The sequence below is a fragment of the Chlamydotis macqueenii genome, chromosome 29 (assembly GCF_036417535.1).
Source record: "Chlamydotis macqueenii isolate bChlMac1 chromosome 29, bChlMac1.mat, whole genome shotgun sequence".
NCBI lineage: Eukaryota > Metazoa > Chordata > Aves > Otidiformes > Otididae > Chlamydotis > Chlamydotis macqueenii.
Genome location: NC_141584.1, coordinates 2146881 through 2165963, shown reverse-complemented (window position 1 = coordinate 2165963; position 19083 = coordinate 2146881). Strand labels below are relative to the sequence as shown.

The following is a 19083-nucleotide window of genomic DNA, read 5'->3' as shown; positions in this document are numbered from 1 at the left end:
CCGTGGTCATTTTGGAGGTGGCCGCTTGCGGCTCGCTCGGGTTATGTTTTTGGTTCCAGCCTCCCTGAGCAAAGCCCAGTTGGTGCTCAGGGACTGGGGAACCCCCCCACCTCGGGAGCGGGGAATCCCACACCCGTCCTGCAGCCCCAGCGCTGTCAGCGTGGCGCATGGGCGCTGCCGGGGCCGGGCGAGCGGGACCCCCGGTCCCACGCGGGGCTCCGGTCCAGCCTGGCTGTGCTCCGCTGCCGCGTCCTTCCCGCTCCGGCGCCCGGCTCTGACCCCTGCTCCCCTCCTTTCCCAGACAAGTTCTGCTACCCCGTGCAGTTCGAGTGCAACAACCACCGCTGCATCTCCAAGCTCTGGGTGTGCGACGGGGCGGACGACTGCGGCGATGGCTCCGACGAGGACAGCCGCTGCCGTGAGTCCGCTCTGACCTCGGACCCTGTCCGTGCCGCTGCGCCGGCACTCTGTATTCGCGCCTCTGCTCACCCCTTCTCCCTCCCGTGCTCTCCTGGATTCTGTATCTTGGGGTACGTGGCCCAAGAGTGCCAGTTCTCCAGCAGCAGGGGTGACTGGCCTCCTCCCTCCTCCTCCTCCTCCTCCCCCAGGCCTGACCACCTGCAGCACGGGATCCTTCCAGTGCCCGGGCACCTACGTCTGCGTGCCGGAGCGCTGGCTCTGTGACGGCGACAAGGACTGCGCAGACGGAGCTGACGAGACCCTCGCTGCCGGCTGCTGTGAGTGCTGGGGGAGCTGCATGTGTGGCGGGGCCGGGGGAGAGCTGCCTGGGGGGCTTAGTCCCACGCGGGGGTCCCTGCGGGTACCAAACGGCGTGCCTCGTCCCCGCCACTTCCCCGCTGGGCTTGCGGGAGGAAACTGCGGCGCTGTGGTGACGGCCGGCCGAAAAAGGGATTCGGGTGGGTGCGGGGAGAGGAGGCGCGTTGTCCTGCGGAGCGACGGCCGAAGGCGCCGCGTTGGCTGAGCGCCGTTCCCAGCCACGAAGGGCTCGGGGGGCGGGCAGGAGGGCGCGCGGGCTGGCGGGGGGCTGACGGCCGCGCCTCCTCACAGTGTACAACAACACCTGCGACGAGCGGGAGTTCATGTGCGGGAACCGCCAGTGCATTCCCAAGCACTTCGTCTGCGACCACGACGACGACTGCGGTGACGGCTCGGACGAGTCCCCGGAGTGTGGTGGGTGTCCGCCGGATCGGGGAGGACAGCGAGCGGCCCGACAGCCACGCTGGGTGTCCTGGGCTTTGAGATGGGACCCTGGAAGGGTCTTCATCGTCCAAAAGGGGTTTGATGTGAGAGCAGGGTGAGGGGGAAGCAGGAGAGGGAGCAGGAGGGGGTTCGGTGCCCAAGAGCTGCGGCAGAGCTGTCCCCCCCCGACCCCCGGCAGAGAGCGGTTTTGGAGAGACCCAAAACCCCCGCGTTTGCTACCCCCGTGGCCCCTGCGGTTGCAGCCCTGTCCCAGGGCGAGCTGCAGGGAGATTTGGGTGCCCGCGCCACGGCTCCGCGCAGCCCAGCCGTCGCGGTGGCTCCCGGCCGGCTCAGGGAGGTGGGCCACGCCGCCTGAGCCCGCCGCCGTCCCGCAGAGTACCCCACCTGCGGCCCCCACGAGTTCCGCTGCGCCAACGGCCGCTGCCTCAGCAACAGGCAGTGGGAGTGCGACGGCGAGTTCGACTGCCACGACCACTCGGACGAGGCGCCCAAGAACCCACGCTGCTCCAGCCCAGGTACCCGCGGGGGCCGCGGCCGGGGAGCGGGGCCGCCCGGCCGCCCCGCGCTGACCGCTGCCGCCTCCTCTCCGCCCCGCCGCAGAGAACAAGTGCAACGACTCCTTCTTCCTCTGCAAGAACGGGAAGTGCATCCCAGAGGCGCTGCTTTGCGACAACAACAACGACTGCGCGGACGGCTCGGACGAGCTCAACTGCTTCATCAACGAGTGTCTCAACAAGAAGCTGAGCGGCTGCTCCCAGGAGTGCGAGGACCTCAAGATCGGGTACAAGGTAGGGGTCTGCGGGCCGGGAGGGTTGGCTGGAGGGATGCTCTCCCGCTCCCGTCCTCCTCCGCGGACGCTCTCGGCACTGGGTGCCTGTGCCGAGCCCGCTGATCCCCCGGCGACGCCGGTCGCGTCCCGGCGTGTGGGACGGGGTGTCCCTGACGGCTCCGCGTTGCCTCCTGCAGTGTAGATGCCGTCCCGGGTTCCGGCTGAAGGACGACGGGAAGACGTGCGTCGACATCGACGAGTGCTCCACCACCTACCCCTGCAGCCAGAAGTGCATCAACACCCTGGGCAGCTACAAGTGCCTGTGCGTCGAGGGCTACAAGCTCAAACCCGACAACCCCACCAGCTGCAAAGCTGTCACAGGTGACGGAGGGCGGGCGCGGGGCCAGGGGTGCTCTTCTGTCAAGCGCGGGACGCTGCCGGCGTCGGAGCCACTCACCGTGCTCTGCGAGGCGACGTAGCCGCGCCTGACTCGTGAGGGGCGGGGAGGGCAGCGGGTCCGCGTCCCCGCGGCGCTTCCCCGACGCCTCTTCTGGTTTCCCTGAGCAGATGAAGAGCCCTTCCTCATCTTCGCCAACCGTTACTACCTGAGGAAGCTCAACCTGGACGGCTCCAACTACACGCTGCTCAAGCAGGTGCCGGGGGCGCTGGGGCGGGTGGGGGGCACCGGGCCCATGTTGCCGGCATTTCGGGGAGGGGGAGAGAGGCCCTGCGAGGCACGGGGGGCTCTGAGCTCCTGGCTTCCCCGGAGATGATGGGTCCTTCAGGACAGGGTTTAGCAGGCGTGGTGGTGGTAGGTTGGCGGTTGGACTCAATGATCTTGGGGGTCTCTTCCAACCTCAAAGATTCTGTGATCCTGTAAAACAGCAGCTCCCCCGCGGGGGTACGGGACGTCCCTTGGAGGTAGCAGACCTCCATAAGGCACCGCCGGCTGTAGGTGCTCCTCGCTTCTCCTCTGCAGGAACGGGAGCTGAGGCTGGGGGCTCACTGGCCTTTGCAAAGCCCCGGTGACCTCGCGCTGGCAGGTGAGGCCGGTTCAACGCTTCTCCCTTCTCCCAGGGGCTGAACAACGCGGTGGCCCTGGATTTTGACTACCGGGAGCAGATGATCTACTGGACGGACGTCACCACGCAGGGCAGCATGATCCGCCGCATGCACATCAACGGCAGCAACGTTCAGGTGGGCGACTGAGCCGGCCCCTCGGGCCCCCCGGTCCGGGCAGCTGCTCCTCGCCCACCTCCTGCGCAGAGAGGGAGCCTGGAGGGGCCCAGACCGGCCCCAGGACCACCCAGTCCAGACCCACCGTCTCTGTTTTCTCCCCACAGGTCCTTCACCGCACCGGCCTCAGCAACCCCGACGGGCTGGCGGTGGACTGGGTGGGAGGCAACCTGTACTGGTGTGACAAAGGCCGGGACACCATCGAAGTGTCGAAGCTCAACGGTGCCTACCGCACCGTGCTGGTGAACTCGGGCCTGCGCGAGCCCCGGGCGCTGGTGGTGGACGTGCAGAACGGGTGAGGGCTTGGGGGACCGTCCCCTCCGCACAGCGAGGGGCTGGCGGCCCCTCTGCTCCCTTCCCGCAGTCCAGGAGGCTGGGAGGTGGGATGAGACCTTCCCTCCTCGCGGCCGGGACTCAGTCTCCCTGCACTCTTCTGTTTCATCCCCAGTTACCTGTACTGGACGGACTGGGGAGACCACTCCCTGATCGGGAAGATCGGCATGGATGGCACCAACCGCAGCGTCATCGTTGACACCAAGATAACCTGGCCCAACGGCCTGACCCTCGACTACATCAACAGCCGCATCTACTGGGCCGACGCGCGGGAGGACTACATCGAGTTCGCCAGCCTGGACGGCTCCAACCGGCACACGGGTGAGGGAGCCGGGGTCCCGGGACGCTGCCGGGCCTTCGCGGGGCGTGGGCTTTGGGACCGGTTGTGGGAGCAGCGTGGGAAGGGGTTTGCTCCCTGCCGTGAAGGGCTGCGCTGTGGGATGGGGGGCGCGGAGCAGCCCCTTGCTGAGCCCCCCGCTCCCCCCGCAGTGCTGAGCCAGGACATCCCGCACATCTTCGCCCTCACCCTCTTTGAGGATTTCATCTACTGGACCGACTGGGAGACCAAATCCATCAACCGGGCCCACAAGACGACGGGAGCCAACAAGACCCTGCTGATCAGCACGCTGCACCGGCCCATGGACATCCACATCTACCACTCCTACCGCCAGCCTGACGGTGGGCCGCGGGCCGGGGGGGCCGGGGGGCCCTGGCGCTGCGGGGCAGCCCGGGGCGGGAGGCCGGAGCTGGGCGCAACGTGCGGAGGGGCGGCAGCTTGGGGAGGGGGTGCAGGAGAGGGGCGCACGGCAAGAAGAGTCACGGCTGGGGGTTCGCGTGCCACCCTGGGGGTTCGCGTGCCGCGCCGGGGGTCTCCCGCCTCGGTCTGACCGGTGGTTGTCTCCCCGCTCTCCCCAGTTCCCAACCATCCCTGCAAGACCGACAACGCCGGCTGCAGCAACCTCTGCCTCCTCTCGCCGGGCGGGGGGCACAAGTGTGCTTGTCCCACAAACTTCTACCTGGGCAGCGACGGCAAAACCTGCGTCTCCAACTGCACGGCCAGCCAGGTAAGAGCCTAGCCCCCCTCACGCCCCCGTCCTCCCTGCCCACCCCTGCCTGCGTGGACACCCCCCCAGCAGCGAGCGCGTGCCCGTACCCCCTCCCGCCGTGGTCCCACCACGTCCCAGCTCTCCTGCCTGCACTGCGCAGCGTCCCGGGTGCCAGCAGCACCCCCGTCCCGCGGCGTTTCCCAGCGCAGCCAGCGTTTGGGGGTGCCCAGGGTGGGCAGAGACCCTCAGCTCTGGGTGCCTTCTGCCTGCCCCCCTCCCTCAAGCCCCAGGGGCTGCCTGGGGTGGGCTCAGGTCAGGACAGGGTGTCCTGGGTGCCAGGGCAGGGACGGCGCAGAGGTCGGTGCCGGTGGTGGCAGATCCCTGGGGATGGAGCCCTCCGGGGTCCTTCCTCCCCGCTCCAAGCCACCCTCACAAGCTGGTCCCTCCGTCGCAGTTCGTCTGCAAGAACGACAAATGCATCCCTTTCTGGTGGAAATGCGACACGGAGGACGACTGCGGGGACCGCTCGGACGAGCCGGAGGACTGCCGTGAGTGCTGCGCGGGGCCGACCGCAGCCCGCGCGTCCCAGCGCCCCGGCCGCGCTGCCCGGCTCCTGTCTCCCGGAGCCCTGCGGCCGCTCCGGCTTCGGGACAGCGCTGCTGCTCCGCGCGGCTGCGGCGGACGGGAGGGTTGTCCCGTTAGGAGCAGTGGGATAACGCGCCGTTCCTGCGCGGAGCATTGCTGCTCTCGGAGCCGAGCTGCCCCTTCACGGTGCCGGAGCCTGGGGCTGGGTGCTGCTTGCCCGGTCCCTGCTGAGCACCCAGAGGGGACGGCGGGGGGTTTGGGTTTGTCCTGAACCGGTTCCCCAGAACAAACCTTTCTCCCTGCAGCTGAGTTCAAGTGCAGGCCGGGGCAGTTCCAGTGCTCCACTGGGATCTGCACAAACCCAGCCTTCATCTGTGATGGGGACAACGACTGCCAGGACAACTCGGACGAAGCCAACTGCGGTAAGCTCTCCGCCTCCGCTTGCGACCCGCGAACCCCAGCCGGGCTGCGGCGTCCCGGCGGAGCCGAGGGGCAGCGTCTCAGCTCCGGACCGCGCCGCTTCCCTCCGCAGATATCCACGTCTGCCTGCCCAGCCAGTTCAAGTGCACCAACACCAACCGCTGCATCCCCGGCATCTTCCGCTGCAACGGGCAGGACAACTGCGGCGACGGCGAGGACGAGAAGGACTGCCGTAAGCGCGCTGGGGACGGGGAGGGTGCAGGGTGAGGGTTCAGTGGTTTTGGGTATCGGCTTCTCTGCCGGCTGGCGTTTGGTTGATCCTGACCCTGGGCGTGCGGCTTTCTCCTCGCCGCTGCTCTGCATCGAACCTCGGCCCGCCGCTGCCCCGCAGCCCCTACGGACGCCTCCGTTCCCCAGTGGAAACAAAACCCTGAAATCCCTCCGGGTGGCAAGTTCAGGATTTCCTGGGGATTTGCACTGGGCCTGTTGCGCCGCTGAGAGCTCCGAGGGCTCCTGCCCCGTCTCCCTGCGGCTGCTGGAGATGCGTGGGGCCACCGCAGGGCTCCGCTCCCCTCCCGGCTCGCGCGCATCGTCACCAGGCATGGTGACACCCGGAGTGCCTGCTCCCTGCTCCGGGGAGTGGATTTTGGGGGGTGGTGGCCGGCAAACCCCCGCTGCCTCTCCTGACTCCGCGTCTCCCTCCTGCAGCCGAGGTGACTTGTGCCCCCAACCAGTTCCAGTGCGCCATCACCAAGCGCTGCATCCCCCGCGTGTGGGTGTGCGACCGCGACAACGACTGCGTGGACGGCTCGGACGAACCCGCCAACTGCAGTGAGCAGCCGGGGCAGGGAGGGGGGGCTGGCCACCCCAAAACTGGGAGCTGCCCCGCAGCCGGGCGCGTGCGCGCGTCTTTGCCCGCGGGATGGCGGGTGCCTGCTCCGTGCCTGCGGGCGCTGCGGGTGATGGCGGTGGTGGCTCTGCCTGGATCTGTCCCACGGAGATCCGCCTCTGTCCTCTCCCTGGGGATCCGCTTGATCCGAGCAGAGGCGCTGCAGCCAGCCCCAGGCTGCTGGCGCGGGGTTTTTGTCGGGCCTACGGAGAAGGAAACGGGCCTGGCCGGCGCTAACCCCCCTCCCCATGTCCCCGTCCCCTCGTTTCTCCTCGCCAGCGCAAATGACGTGTGGTGTGGACGAGTTCCGGTGCAAGGACTCGGGCAGGTGCATCCCAGCGCGCTGGAAGTGCGACGGGGAGGACGACTGCGGCGACGGGTCCGACGAGCCCAAGGAGGAGTGCGGTGAGCGGGGACTGGGGTGGGGGAGATGAGCCGGGGAGGGCACCTTGTGTCCCTTCCGCGTGCCCAGTGCTGGCGGAGGTTTTCGCTGCTCCTTTTCCAAACCGCACGGGCACGGCTGGGCCTTGCGCGGCGCGGCGCTGATGCCCGTCCCTGCCTGGTCCCTCCCAGACGAACGCACCTGCGAGCCCTACCAGTTCCGCTGCAAGAACAACCGCTGCGTGCCGGGCCGCTGGCAGTGCGACTACGACAACGACTGCGGCGACAACTCGGACGAGGAGAGCTGCAGTACGTGTGCCGCCTTCGCTGTCCCGGGAGCCGGCTGCGCAGCGGAGAGGGGAGCGGTTCGGGTCCCCCCCGCCCCTCTGCCTGCCGGGGCTCCCAGCCATGGGGGGAGCATCGGGCTGGCGGCTGGGGGGCCCGGGGAGCAGCCTTCTCCCCCTGGCCTGACTCTGGGGGTCCGGCAACCTGGTCCCGCCGCCGGGGCTTGGCTGTTGGCTCTTCTGAGGAGCGGCCCCACCTGGGACAGGTGGAAGGGAGGGACCCCCACGCCCCCCCCCAGGCAGCGCACGGGCCCTGCGCTCACCCGTGGGACTGGCGGGCGCCTCGTCCCACTCGGGGTGGAGCAGCTTGGCTTTAGGCCGTCGCCCCGCGCTGTGGGCCCGGCCCGGCAGCCGTCACCCTTCGGAACAGTTTGGGCTGGGAAGGCGGCAGGGACGCGGGGTCCCTGTGGGACCACCCGAACCCGGGTCACGGACCCGGACCCGCAGCAGCGCATGGGACAGCGGCTGGGCCCCGGAGCCGTGGCAGAGCGCCGTGCCCCTCCATCCGTGCGGACGAGCCCGAGCCTGCGGCTCCGCTGCGGGCAGGAGCTCCCGTCTCTCCGGCGGGGACATGGGTGGCACGGGGGTCTCCTGCCAGCCGCAGCCCCCCGAGAACAGCCAGGCTCTCTGCCCACCGCGCAGCACCCGCCCCGGTCCCCCCGCCCCCCCGCAGCTCTCTAGGGTGCAGCTTTTTTTTTTCTTTTCTGTTGATTTCACGTCGTGTTTTTGAGTTTGTGCCATTTCACCTCATCTTATGTTTTTCTCCATTTCACACTGTCGTTACGGGGCGCTCAGAGGTAGGTTCCTGCCAAAATTTTTTAATTCCACCTACGATCTCTCTAAAATAAATGGAGACGATGAGTTCTAGGTGAGGGCAGAGGGGTCGGGACTGGACGACCCAGGCAGCAGCACCAGCACCCCCCTCCGCTGGAGCCGCAGCCGGGGAGGGTCCGGCCCTGCCGCCTCTGCTACCCGGGCCCGTGCATGGCTCCAAAATCTGTCCCCACCTTGACCCTTCCCGCTCCGCCGGACACCCCCTGCCCCGCTCTTCCCCTGCGCTCCTGTTGGCTTCCGTGGGGGGCTGCCTGCCCCCACGCCCCCACACCTGGGGCCTCCCCGGGCCCGCGGGGAGGGGAAGGGTCCCCGCTGCCCCCCTCCTGCAGCCGGATTTGGCGGGGACCGCGCCGGTGGCAGCCCAGCGGGCGCAGGGAGCGAGGAGGGGGATCCCGCGCTCAGGGGGGCCCCGTGTTCTGTGTCCCCAGCGCCTCGGCCCTGCTCGGAGAGCGAGTTCTCCTGCGCCAACGGCCGCTGCATCGCCGGCAGGTGGAAGTGCGATGGCGACCACGACTGCGCGGACGGCTCCGACGAGGTACGGTACCGCGGGTGGGGGCTCCCTGCCGGCGAGCGTCCCGCCCCAAGGAGGGGGCTGAGCGCCTGGTCCCGGGCACGGTGGCGGGACGAGAGGCTGACCCACCCCACCGCCGTCCCTCGCCCTTCCCCTGCAGAAAGACTGCACGCCACGCTGCGAGTTCGACCAGTTCCAGTGCAAGAACGGACACTGCATCCCCATGCGCTGGCGCTGCGACGCTGACGCGGACTGCATGGACGGCACCGACGAGGAGAACTGCGGCACTGGGGGTAAGGGCAGTGCCGCCTGGCTCCCCCGGGGCCGCTCTTCATCCCCCCACCCCATGCCCTCGTGTCCCCTGCGTCCCTGCTGCGGGTGGGCGCATTCCCCTGACGTGTGTCCTCCCGCCCTGTGCCGTCGCAGTTCGCACGTGCCCGCTGGACGAGTTCCAGTGCAACAACACGCTGTGCAAGCCGCTGGCCTGGAAGTGCGACGGGGAGGACGACTGCGGGGATAACTCCGACGAAAACCCCGAGGAGTGCTGTGAGTGCCGCCACGCCGCCGCCTGGCACGCGTCTGCGCGCCGCCGAGCGCCCGCGTGCCAGGGAGGGGTGACGGTGGCGAAGCGTGGGCGCTGCTGCGGGTACCGGGAGGGGGCTGTGGGTACCGCTGGCAGCTCTGCGCGTCCCCTCGGGGGTGGCCAGTGGGGACAAGGGGGCAGGAGATGGCCGAGAGGGCGGAGGTGCCGAGCTGGGCGCGGGGCTGGCAGTGGGGCGTGGGGCTGGGTGAGAAGGGGGCTGACCCTCCCGCAACTGGGCCAGCACTGGGAAATTGTCTTTGTTTCAGTCTTTGGAGCCCGCTCGCCCTCGAGGGACAGGCCTCCCCGGAGAGCGGGCAGAGGCCGAGCGGCGGCTCGTGACGAGCGCGACAGCCCAGCTATGGCGTCTCCTTTCACCGTCACCGTTTGTTTCTGTTTGCTGGTGCAGTGAAATTCCAGTGTCCCCCCAACAGACCGTTCCGCTGCAAGAACGACCGCGTGTGTCTGTGGATTGGGCGGCAGTGCGACGGCATCGACAACTGCGGAGACAACACGGATGAGAAGGACTGCGGTGAGTGCCCGGCGTGGACGGGGCGGCGCGGCGCCGCTGCTCCTCGCCCAGCCCCGCGTTTAGCCCGGCTGTCGGGGTTTGCTTTGCCCGCTCCTCCTTCCCAAAACTGGGAGGCGGGCGCAGGCGTGCTGGGTCCCTGCCCGTGCCGTTAGCACCCCGGAGCTCCGGCGGGGCTGGGCACCGGCGCCACAGAGCGTCACAGCCGCTGCCCCCGCTCCGCAGAGTCGCCCACGGCCAAGCCCAGGAGCTGCAGCCGGGACAAGAACGAGTTCCTGTGTGAGAACAAGAAGTGCATCAGCGCCAACCTCCGCTGCAACTTCTTTGATGACTGCGGAGACGGCTCCGACGAGCAGTCCTGCTCCCGCGGTGCGTGGGGAGCCGGGGGGTGGGCCGAGGGTGGGCGCTGCGGGGCCTGGGCGCTGACAGCGCGTCCCATCCCAGACCACAAGTCGTACGACTGCAAGACCAACGCCACCATGTGCGGGGACGAGGCCCAGTGCATCCAGTCTCAGTCCGCCACGTACTGCACGTGCCGCAGAGGCTTCCAGAAGGTGCCGGACAAGAATTCCTGCCAAGGTACTTCCCGCCGCTGGAGATGGCTCGGGGCTGGGCTGCGGGGTTTACGGTTGGTTTTCGGCAGTAAGATGTGTCTCCACACCTGCGGGGCGGCTGGGGTGTCAGAAACGGGGCACGGACGCGGGGAATGGGGACAGACGGAGTCTCCAAGCACCGGGCAGCGCAGAGCAGGCCCTGCCCGCACGCGTGGGGTCATCCTCCCGCTCTGCCCCGCAGACATCAACGAGTGCCTGCGCTTCGGGACCTGCTCGCAGCTCTGCAACAACACCAAGGGCTCCCACGTCTGCAGCTGCGCCAAGAACTTCATGAAGACGGACAACATGTGCAAGGCAGAAGGTCGGGAGGGAACGGGGGGGTGCGCGGTCGCTGCGTGCCGTGCTGCCCTGCGGGGCCCAGCCACTCTTCCCTGCCCGCTCCTCCTCCTCCTCGCCCTGTGCCTCTGCCCACCCTTCCTCCCGGCGTGGCCCGGGGGGTGCCAGGCTCTGCCGGTGCCTTCACCCCGTCCCTCCCTGGCAGTGGAGCCCCAGTAACCACAGCTCCTGCCCCACCGTGGAGCTGGGCTGACCCCCCGCTCTCCGCCCAGCCTGTGCCAACACCTCCTCCTCCTCCGCAGGCTCCGAGCACCAAATCCTCTACATCGCGGACGACAACAAGATCCGGAGCATGTACCCTTTCAACCCCAACTCGGCCTACGAGCCGGCCTTCCAGGGCGACGAGAACGTGCGCATCGACGCCATGGACATCTACGTCAAGGGTAACAAGATCTACTGGACCAACTGGCACACGGGCAGGATCTCCTACCGGGAGCTGCCCCCCTCTTCCGCCGCCTCCACCGCCTCCAACCGCAACCGGCGCCAGATCGACGGCGGCGTCACCCACCTGAACGTGAGCTCGGCCGGGCGCGGCGGGCGGCGCTGGGGCTGCGCTCCCGGCGTCCCCTGCCCTCACCCCTCCCCGCGTTCTGCCCCTCGCAGATCTCGGGGCTGAAGATGCCGCGGGGCATCGCCATCGACTGGGTCGCTGGGAACATCTACTGGACCGACTCGGGGCGGGACGTCATTGAGGTGGCGCAGATGAAGGGCGAGAATCGCAAGACGCTGATCTCGGGCATGATCGACGAGCCCCACGCCATCGTGGTCGACCCGCTTCGGGGGTGAGCGACTCGAGCCCCTTCCCCCGGCCCAGCCCTTGCCGACCAGCCCGTCCGCGGCGGCAGCTCCCCGCGCCCCAGCGTCAGCTCAAGCTGCTGTGCCTTGGAGTCAGCTGGCGCGATGGGGTCACTGGCGCGGGGAGGATGCGGGAGGATTTCTCCGCCGACGGGGCGTCGGAGTGTCCCGCTCTTCCCTTTCTTGCTCCCCTGCTGGGAATGACCTGCCCATGTCCTTCGCAGGACGATGTACTGGTCAGACTGGGGCAATCACCCCAAGATCGAGACGGCCGCTATGGATGGGACGCTGCGCGAGACCTTGGTGCAGGACAACATCCAGTGGCCAACAGGTGAAGGAAGACGGGGGCCAGGAGGGGCACGAGGGGCGGGGAAGCCCGGGCAGGAGGGACGTACGGCCCGCTTGTGTCGGGGGGCTCAGCCCGGGGGCTCCGAGCCCTGCGGCAGGGGCGCGTAGGGGCAGCGGGGACTGCGGGGTCGGGAGGGGCTGGGGGCCGTACCTCACCGCGGGGCGCGTGTCCCCTCAGGCCTGGCCGTGGACTACCACAACGAGCGGCTGTACTGGGCCGACGCCAAGCTCTCCGTCATCGGCAGCATCCGGCTCAACGGCACCGACCCCGTCGTGGCCATCGACAACAAGAAGGGTGAGCGGCACCCGAGGCCCGCGCGTGTGGAGAGGGGCCTGCCGGGGGCCGATGTCCCTGGGCTGGGGTCCTGGCGCAGCCCAGCCCCCCGGAACCCCTGGCCCGCGCCATGCCGCCGGGCAGACCCCAGCGCCGAGCCGGGAATGCTGGGCCGGCTGCGGCGTTTCCTCGTTAATCGCTCCGCGGCAGGACCAGGGCCTGCTGGCGCTGCTGTCCCCCCGCCACCGTCCCCCTCGTACGGGGTGGCAGACCCTAGCCTCAAACCCACCCAAAACCCCTGACCCTCTTCCCTCCCCAGGGCTGAGCCACCCTTTCAGCATCGACATCTTCGAGGACTACATCTACGGCGTCACCTACATCAACAACCGCATCTTCAAGATCCACAAGTTCGGGCACAAGGCCGTCACCAACCTGACGTCTGGCCTCAACCACGCCACCGACGTCGTGCTCTACCACCAGTACAAGCAACCAGAGGGTGGGTGCTGGGCCCGGGACCCCCCCACCCCGCGCCCGGGGCCTGCTCCCAGCTTCCCTGCCCAAAATGGGGGCGTCTGGAGGGGCAGAGCAGGGGGGTTCGTGGGGAGGGGGCTGGGCTGGGGGGAGGCCGGCTGCAGTGGGGGCTGGCGGGGCTTGGGCGGCTGCGGGGCCGCGGGGGGACGTCCCGACGCTGGCTGGGGGGTAGCGGTTGGGCAGGAGGGCTGCGGGCCGCTCCGCCGCCCTCACCCCGCGCTGTCCCCCGCCCTCTCGGCAGTGACCAACCCTTGCGACCGCAAGAAATGCGAGTGGCTCTGCCTGCTCAGCCCCAGCGGCCCCGTCTGCACCTGCCCCAACGGCAAGCGCCTGGACAACGGCACCTGCGTGCTCGTGCCCTCGCCCACCGTCTCCCCCGTCGGTAGGTGCTCGGGAGGAGGAGGAGGAGGATGAGGAGGGTGGGGGTCCTGCCCGGCGCGGTCCCGCTCACCTCCGTCGCTCCCTCCCAGTGCCCACCACCGACACGTGCGACCTGGTCTGCCTGAACGGCGGCAGCTGCTTCCTCAACGCCCGCAAGCAGGCCAAGTGCCGCTGCCAGCCGCGCTACAACGGGGAGAAGTGCCAGATCGACCAGTGCTGGGACTACTGCCAGAACGGGGGCACCTGCGCCGCCTCCCCATCCGGTGAGGCTGCGGGGGCCGAGCCCGGGGCTGGGGGCCGAGCCGGGGCGGCCGGACGGGGAGCGGCGCGCTCACGGCTCTCGTTCGCAGGCATGCCGACGTGCCGCTGCCCCACCGGCTTCACGGGGCCGCGGTGCAACCAGCAAGTGTGCGGCGACTACTGCCTGAACAACGGCACCTGCGCCGTCAACCAGGGCAACCAGCCCAACTGCCGCTGCCTGCCCACCTTCATCGGGGACCGCTGCCAGTACCGTGAGTGCCGCCCGCCCGCCGGCTCCCCCTCTTTTCGGGGAGACGCTCTCCGGGGACCCGCAGCGGGGTGGGGAGGGGCCGGCGTGGGGCTGCCCGCCCTGACCCCGCCGTCCCGTGCAGGGCAATGCTTCGATTACTGCGAGAACGAAGGCGTCTGCCAGATGACGGCCAGCGGTGCCAAGCAGTGCCGCTGTCCTCCCCAGTTCGAGGGCGCCCAGTGCCAGGAGAACAAGTGCTCCCGCTGCCAGGAGGGCAAATGCAGCATCAACAAGCAGAGCGGAGAGGTCTCCTGCATGTAGGTGCCGGCACGTCAAACCTGAGGGAGGAGGAGGGGGTGGTGGGCGCAAGGACCCCCCCCGTGTCCCTGTGGCCGGGTTGCTGGGGATCAGCCGCGGCTGAGAGGCGCTGGATCCGTCCCGGAGAAATCTGGGAGAGCTCAGGGCGCAGGCGGAGGCGACGGAGGGGTCTCTCCCTCGAGCCCGTTGTGCTGTCGCCGGAGGGACGAGCAGAGTCCCGGGTGCTGGGCGGGGGGCGCGGGGCAGGACGGGGGTACGCGTCTGCCCAATCCCTCTGCCCCACAGCTGCCCCGACGGCAAGATCGCGCCCAGCTGCCTGACGTGCGACGATTACTGCCTGCACGGCGGCACCTGCTCCATCAGCGACAAGACGCAGCTGCCCGAGTGCCTGTAAGCAGAGCTGGGGGCTGGGGGGGCTGCGGGCGGGCTGCCTGCCCTCCCACGCAGCGGCAACGCGTGACTGACGGACCCCCATCTCTGTGCCCCCCCCCCCCCAACCCCCAGGGCTGCGCCCCACCTCTCCCTCCCCATCCCCGCATGCCCCCGCTAACCCCCGTGCTCTCCCTGCGCTGCCAGGTGCCCGCTGGGGATGACGGGGATGCGCTGCGAGGATTTCATCGTCGGCGAGCAGCAGAGCAACCGTACGTACGGGGCGGGCCTGTCCCGGGGGGCGCCAAAGCCGGGGGTTCAGGGTGCGGGGTTGCCCGGTGCCCCTGTGCGACTCTGCAGCCCCGTTTTTGGGTGGAGGGAGGACAGGTCCCTCCGCGCAGCTGCAGCCAGCCCAGGCTGCTGGCCCCGCTGCCGCTTCCCCGGGGTGCTCGGTCGCCGGCCCGGGCTGGACCTGCGCCTCTCGTCCCGCAGGAACGGCCTCCATCGTCATCCCCATCCTGCTGCTGCTCCTCCTCCTCGCCGTGGTGGCCTTCGCCTGGTACAAGTGGAGGATTAAAGGGTGAGTCCGCGGGGAGCGGCGGGCGCCCGGCCGGGACGCAGACCCTCCCTGCGGGGTTGGGGACCCTCCGTGGGGCGGGGGCCGCGTGGGCTGCGCCCCGCGTTGCCGGCACTCACCCCCGTCTCGCTCCCTCCCCAGCGCCAAGGGCTTCCAGCACCAGCGGATGACGAACGGCGCCATGAACGTGGAGATCGGGAACCCCACCTACAAAATGTACGAGGGGGAGCCCGATGACGATGTGGGGGAGCTGCTGGACGCCGATTTCGCTTTGGACCCCGACAAGGTGAGCAGCGGGGGGCTGCCGGGGCGCGGGGGGGGCCGTCGGCTGCGCGGGGTCCGGGCCGAAGTGGGGGTCTGCGTGCCGAGGCAGGGGGCACGCGGCGGGGGTCCCTCTGTGCGGAGGAGACGGGGGGCTCCGAGAGCGGAGGCCGTGGGGAGGCACGGGACGCCCCCGGGCCCGCTGTGCCGGGAAGGGCCATGCCGGTGCCCCCTCCCACCCGCTCCCCGCTCCCCGCAGCCCACCAACTTCACCAACCCCGTCTACGCCACGCTGTACATGGGCGCCCACAACAGCCGCAACTCGCTGGCCAGCACGGACGAGAAGCGGGAGCTGCTGTCGCGGGGCGCGGACGACGACCTGGCCGACCCCCTGGCGTAGGGGCAGGCCGGGGGGCGAAGGGGCCCGCCCGGGCCTGGCGCAGACCCCCGAGCAGGAGGCGGGCAGGGGCCGGGGAGCCGGAGCCGCTGTATAAATGTACAAATGAAGGATTATTACTTTTCTATGTGAGCAGTATTATTACCTGTATATTCCCCGGTCCCGGGCCCCCGCGCCTCTCGCCGCCAGATCCGGCTTTGGTTTCTTTTCGATCTCTTTCCATCGGGCCCCCCCACCCCCCCACCGCCCTCCCCCTCGCACCCGCCGGGCGTTTCGGAGCGGGGACGCCGCCGGGGCCGCGGCAGCCGGGGGGGCCGCGGGGTCGCCGCTACGTGGGGCGCGGGGGAGGCGGAGCGGGGGCCGCGCGCTCCCCAGCTCTCGGCTCCGTCCCCCCCACCCCAGCCCCTGCGGCTCCCCTCAGTGGGGGCCCTGTTCCCCCCCCCACCCCCCCAAATCTGCTGCTCCCCGGGTCCCCCCTTCTGCAGCTTGGCCTCTGCAAACCTCCCTGGGCCCCCCGGCCCCCCCCACGCCGTCCCGCCTCTGCCCGACTGTTACAGGGGACGGGGACAAAGGCCCCCACCGCTGCCCCCAGCCCCCTTTGGGTGCGGAGGGTCCCCATCCCCGGCGGGCCCGGCCCCACGGCCCCTCGCTCCGCCTTGTCGCCTGCACCTTGCCCGCTCTCCGACATGCACATTTTTTAACAGGAAAACAAAAAAAAAACAACAAAAAAAAAAACAAACCCGACAAACCCATGGAAATGACCTAGCTTTTCTAGTAGAAAGAAAGAAATAAATGCATGTGGGGGGAGGGCGGGGGGCGACCCCATCCTTTTGTTGGGGGGAAATGTTTTAATAATTTTTGCTGGATTACTTTACAACTAAACAAAACAGATATTGTTATAAATAAAATTTTTAAAAACGGACGAGCAGGCTGCTGCTTGGTGGGACGGGACGCCCCCCGGGTCACCCAGCGCCCCCCGGCTCACCCAGCGCCCCCGCCCCGACACCCCCAAAGCCGCCAGGAGGGGCTTCACGGGCGGGTGGCGTGGGGGGGGTCCCGCCGGGGCCTGGTGCTCCGCGGCGTTGCCCTGGGTGGGGGTGTTGGGAGGGTGCGGGAGCGGGGCCGGAAGGGAGAACCCGCGTGTGCGTCGTGCGAGCCGGGGCGCGCGTGTGCGTCGTGCTCTCTGGGGTGTCGTGCCCGTGCGGGGGCACGTGCTGCTCGGGGGGGACACGTGGGGGTCACGGGGACACGTGTGTGTGAGAGCACACGTGTGTGTGTGTGCGCGTGCACACGTGTGTTGTGTGAGCACACGTGTGTGTGTGTGCGCGTGCACACGTGTGTTGTCTGTGCACACGTTTGTGTACGTGTGTGTGTACGTGTGTGTGTGTGTGTGTGTGTGTGTGTGTGTGTGTGTGTGTGTGTGTGTGTGTGTGTGTGTGTGTGTGTGTGTGTGTGTGTGTGTGTGTGTGTGTGTGTGCGCGCGCGCGCGCGCGCCCGCTCCCCGCTGAGCTCCCCGGGTACCGGTTCCTCCCCGGCCCCGGGCACCGGCGGCGCGCGCAGGGCCCCGGTGCCGCCACCAGGTGGCGCCGCCGCCCTCGGGAACGGCGCGAGGGGGCCGCGCGCGCCCCCGCGTCTGCTCCCCGTGTCCCGCCGTGTCCCCCCGTGTGATCCCCGTGTCCCCCCAGTGTGATCCCCGTGTCCCCCCGTGCGTCCCCCGTGTGACCCCCCGTGCGCCCCCCGTGCCTCTCGTGTGCCCCTTGCGTGTCCTCTGTGTGCTGCCCCTGTGTCCCCTGTGTGTCCCTCCTGTGTCCCCCTGTGTGTTCCCTGGTGTGCTCCCCATGTGTCCCCTCGTGTGTTCCTCATGTGCCCCCATGTGCCCCTCGTGTGTTCCCCCATGTGCCCCTCGTGTGTCCCCTTATCTGCTCCCCATGTGCCCCTTGTGTCCCCCTCCTGTGTCCCCCATGTACCCCTCCTGTGTTCCCCTGTGTGTCCCCTTCTGTGCCCCTTGTGTGTCCCTTCGTGTGCCCCCCATGTGCCCCTTTTGTGTCTCCCCGTGTGCTCCCCACGTGGCCCTTGCGTGCTTCCCGTGTGCCCCTCCCGTGTCCCCCTTGTGTGTCCCTCGTGTGCCACTCGTGTGTCCCCTCGTGTGCGCCCCGTGTGTCCCCTTGTTGCCCCCTGTGTGCCCCCCATCGCAGGACGGGGGTGAGGGCCCGTGCCCTCGAGCTGGCAGCCGCACCCAGCCGCGGCCTCGCTCACCGCGCCACGCGCCAGCGCCGGGCAGCAGAGCCGAGCGCGGGTTGCGAGGGGCCCGGGGGCACCCCCGGCCTGCGGCTCGGCGGCGCGGGTCGCCCCTCGGCCCCCTCCCCAGCAGCAGCCCCCCCCAGCCCCCCGCCGCTGCCGAGCCGAGGACGCAGGCGCTGCCTTTGAAACCCCCAAACCGTTCCGCGGGGCCTCGGCGCGGCCCGAGCGCGGCGCGGCCCTCAGATCTATTTCAATACCGGCTCTTTGTTCACTTATCGGTCCCTCATATCTTCTCCCGGGGTTTTTTTCTCCCTTTCCCCTCTCTTCCCCCCCTTTTTCTCTTCTTTTTCCTTCGATCTTCTGTTATTTTTTTAATCTTCCCCTTTTAATCTTCCCCCCTGCCCCCCCATCTCAGGCCAGCGGGCTGTTAATTGCGTGGGAGGGGTCTTCCCAGAGCCCCCCGCACCTCCTGCAGACCCTGCCATCCCTTTGCTCCGGGTGAGACCCCTGGGGACACCGGGACCCCGCTCTGGCGACGTGGGGCAGGGGGTCCGGCAGGCCCGCGGGCCGTGCTGGCGGGGTGGGTCCCACACAGCCCCTGGCCGTGGGGCACACGGGGGGCGAGCCGGCGCTTGGGTGCGGGGGGGTGGTTGTGGGATCCTGGCCAGGGAGAGGGGCGCGGGGGGCTCCTGCCCGCGTGGGAAGCGGGGAACTGAGGAGGAGTGGGGAGCACGTGCCGCGGGGCGGGTACCCCACGGCTGCCGCTCGCGCCGACCCGTAGTGCGGTCATGGCGGCAGCGGCGAGAGATGGGGCGAAGGACCCCCATCCCGGGAGGGTGGGCTCCCCCGTGCCCCGCTGTGGACCCCCAGCGCGAGGTGCCACGCGCCCGCGGTGCTGCGGCTGGGTGCCGGCGCAGGCTGCCGTGGGGCTGCGGGGGGGCCGGTATGGGGCTGGCGGGGGTCCTCAATCCCCCCGCTCCGCCTCAGCGCTGCCCTCGCCCTTCCCTTTGCCTCCCCTCCCGCTGCCTTCGTTTCCCCCTCTCTCCCTTTCCCTCGTTTCTCCTTTTTTACCTTTCGTCCCTCCCGGCTCCGCACGCGCACGCGGTGCCGCACCGCGCCCCCCAGCCCGCGCTGCCCCCAGCCCTGCCGGCAGCTTCCCGGGGAGGGCGGGGGGATAAAAATAGTCACAGCGGCCGCAGCCACAGCGTCGCGGGGATGCAGCGGTGGGGATGGGGAGGGATGTGAGAAACACCTGGCAGAGCCCGCCGAGCAGGGCCCAGCAGCGCGCTGGCGCGATGAGCACACGCGTGTGCACGCGTGTGCACGTGCAGGTGACGCGGGTCGCACGGGCGAGCTGCGATGTGGGGCGCGCGCTGCGGCTGGGAGTGTCTGTGTGCGCCAGGGCCTGGGGGCTGCCCCCCAAAGACCCTCCTGTGGGGCGGTCGCCCTTCTCTGCTGGAGTCTGGGGGGGGG

At 69.5% G+C, this 19083-nt stretch overlaps 1 protein-coding gene across 2 annotated transcripts in view; it reads left to right on the top strand.

Moving 5' to 3' along the window:
* The window catches only part of LRP1 (LDL receptor related protein 1), a 36473-nt gene extending 20182 nt beyond the window's left edge, over positions 1 to 16291 (top strand). For both annotated transcript variants that reach the window (XM_086768937.1, XM_086768936.1), the window contains exons 38-76: positions 302 to 418; positions 609 to 737; positions 1069 to 1191; positions 1596 to 1736; positions 1822 to 2009; positions 2188 to 2371; positions 2558 to 2643; positions 3068 to 3187; positions 3334 to 3521; positions 3675 to 3880; positions 4049 to 4237; positions 4475 to 4623; positions 5060 to 5153; positions 5496 to 5612; positions 5723 to 5842; positions 6319 to 6441; positions 6779 to 6904; positions 7073 to 7189; positions 8487 to 8593; positions 8730 to 8862; positions 8996 to 9115; positions 9559 to 9681; positions 9904 to 10047; positions 10123 to 10257; positions 10474 to 10593; positions 10871 to 11142; positions 11232 to 11410; positions 11648 to 11754; positions 11950 to 12066; positions 12365 to 12541; positions 12818 to 12958; positions 13047 to 13220; positions 13308 to 13469; positions 13590 to 13764; positions 14051 to 14155; positions 14342 to 14406; positions 14627 to 14714; positions 14853 to 14997; positions 15232 to 16291. In XM_086768937.1, coding sequence (XP_086625063.1) covers positions 302 to 418; positions 609 to 737; positions 1069 to 1191; positions 1596 to 1736; positions 1822 to 2009; positions 2188 to 2371; positions 2558 to 2643; positions 3068 to 3187; positions 3334 to 3521; positions 3675 to 3880; positions 4049 to 4237; positions 4475 to 4623; positions 5060 to 5153; positions 5496 to 5612; positions 5723 to 5842; positions 6319 to 6441; positions 6779 to 6904; positions 7073 to 7189; positions 8487 to 8593; positions 8730 to 8862; positions 8996 to 9115; positions 9559 to 9681; positions 9904 to 10047; positions 10123 to 10257; positions 10474 to 10593; positions 10871 to 11142; positions 11232 to 11410; positions 11648 to 11754; positions 11950 to 12066; positions 12365 to 12541; positions 12818 to 12958; positions 13047 to 13220; positions 13308 to 13469; positions 13590 to 13764; positions 14051 to 14155; positions 14342 to 14406; positions 14627 to 14714; positions 14853 to 14997; positions 15232 to 15372 — 5447 coding nt within the window. In that variant the 3' untranslated portion in view covers positions 15373 to 16291. The remainder of the gene's footprint in view (positions 1 to 301; positions 419 to 608; positions 738 to 1068; positions 1192 to 1595; positions 1737 to 1821; positions 2010 to 2187; positions 2372 to 2557; positions 2644 to 3067; positions 3188 to 3333; positions 3522 to 3674; positions 3881 to 4048; positions 4238 to 4474; positions 4624 to 5059; positions 5154 to 5495; positions 5613 to 5722; positions 5843 to 6318; positions 6442 to 6778; positions 6905 to 7072; positions 7190 to 8486; positions 8594 to 8729; positions 8863 to 8995; positions 9116 to 9558; positions 9682 to 9903; positions 10048 to 10122; positions 10258 to 10473; positions 10594 to 10870; positions 11143 to 11231; positions 11411 to 11647; positions 11755 to 11949; positions 12067 to 12364; positions 12542 to 12817; positions 12959 to 13046; positions 13221 to 13307; positions 13470 to 13589; positions 13765 to 14050; positions 14156 to 14341; positions 14407 to 14626; positions 14715 to 14852; positions 14998 to 15231) is intronic.
* Positions 16292 to 19083: the final 2792 nt, after the last annotated feature.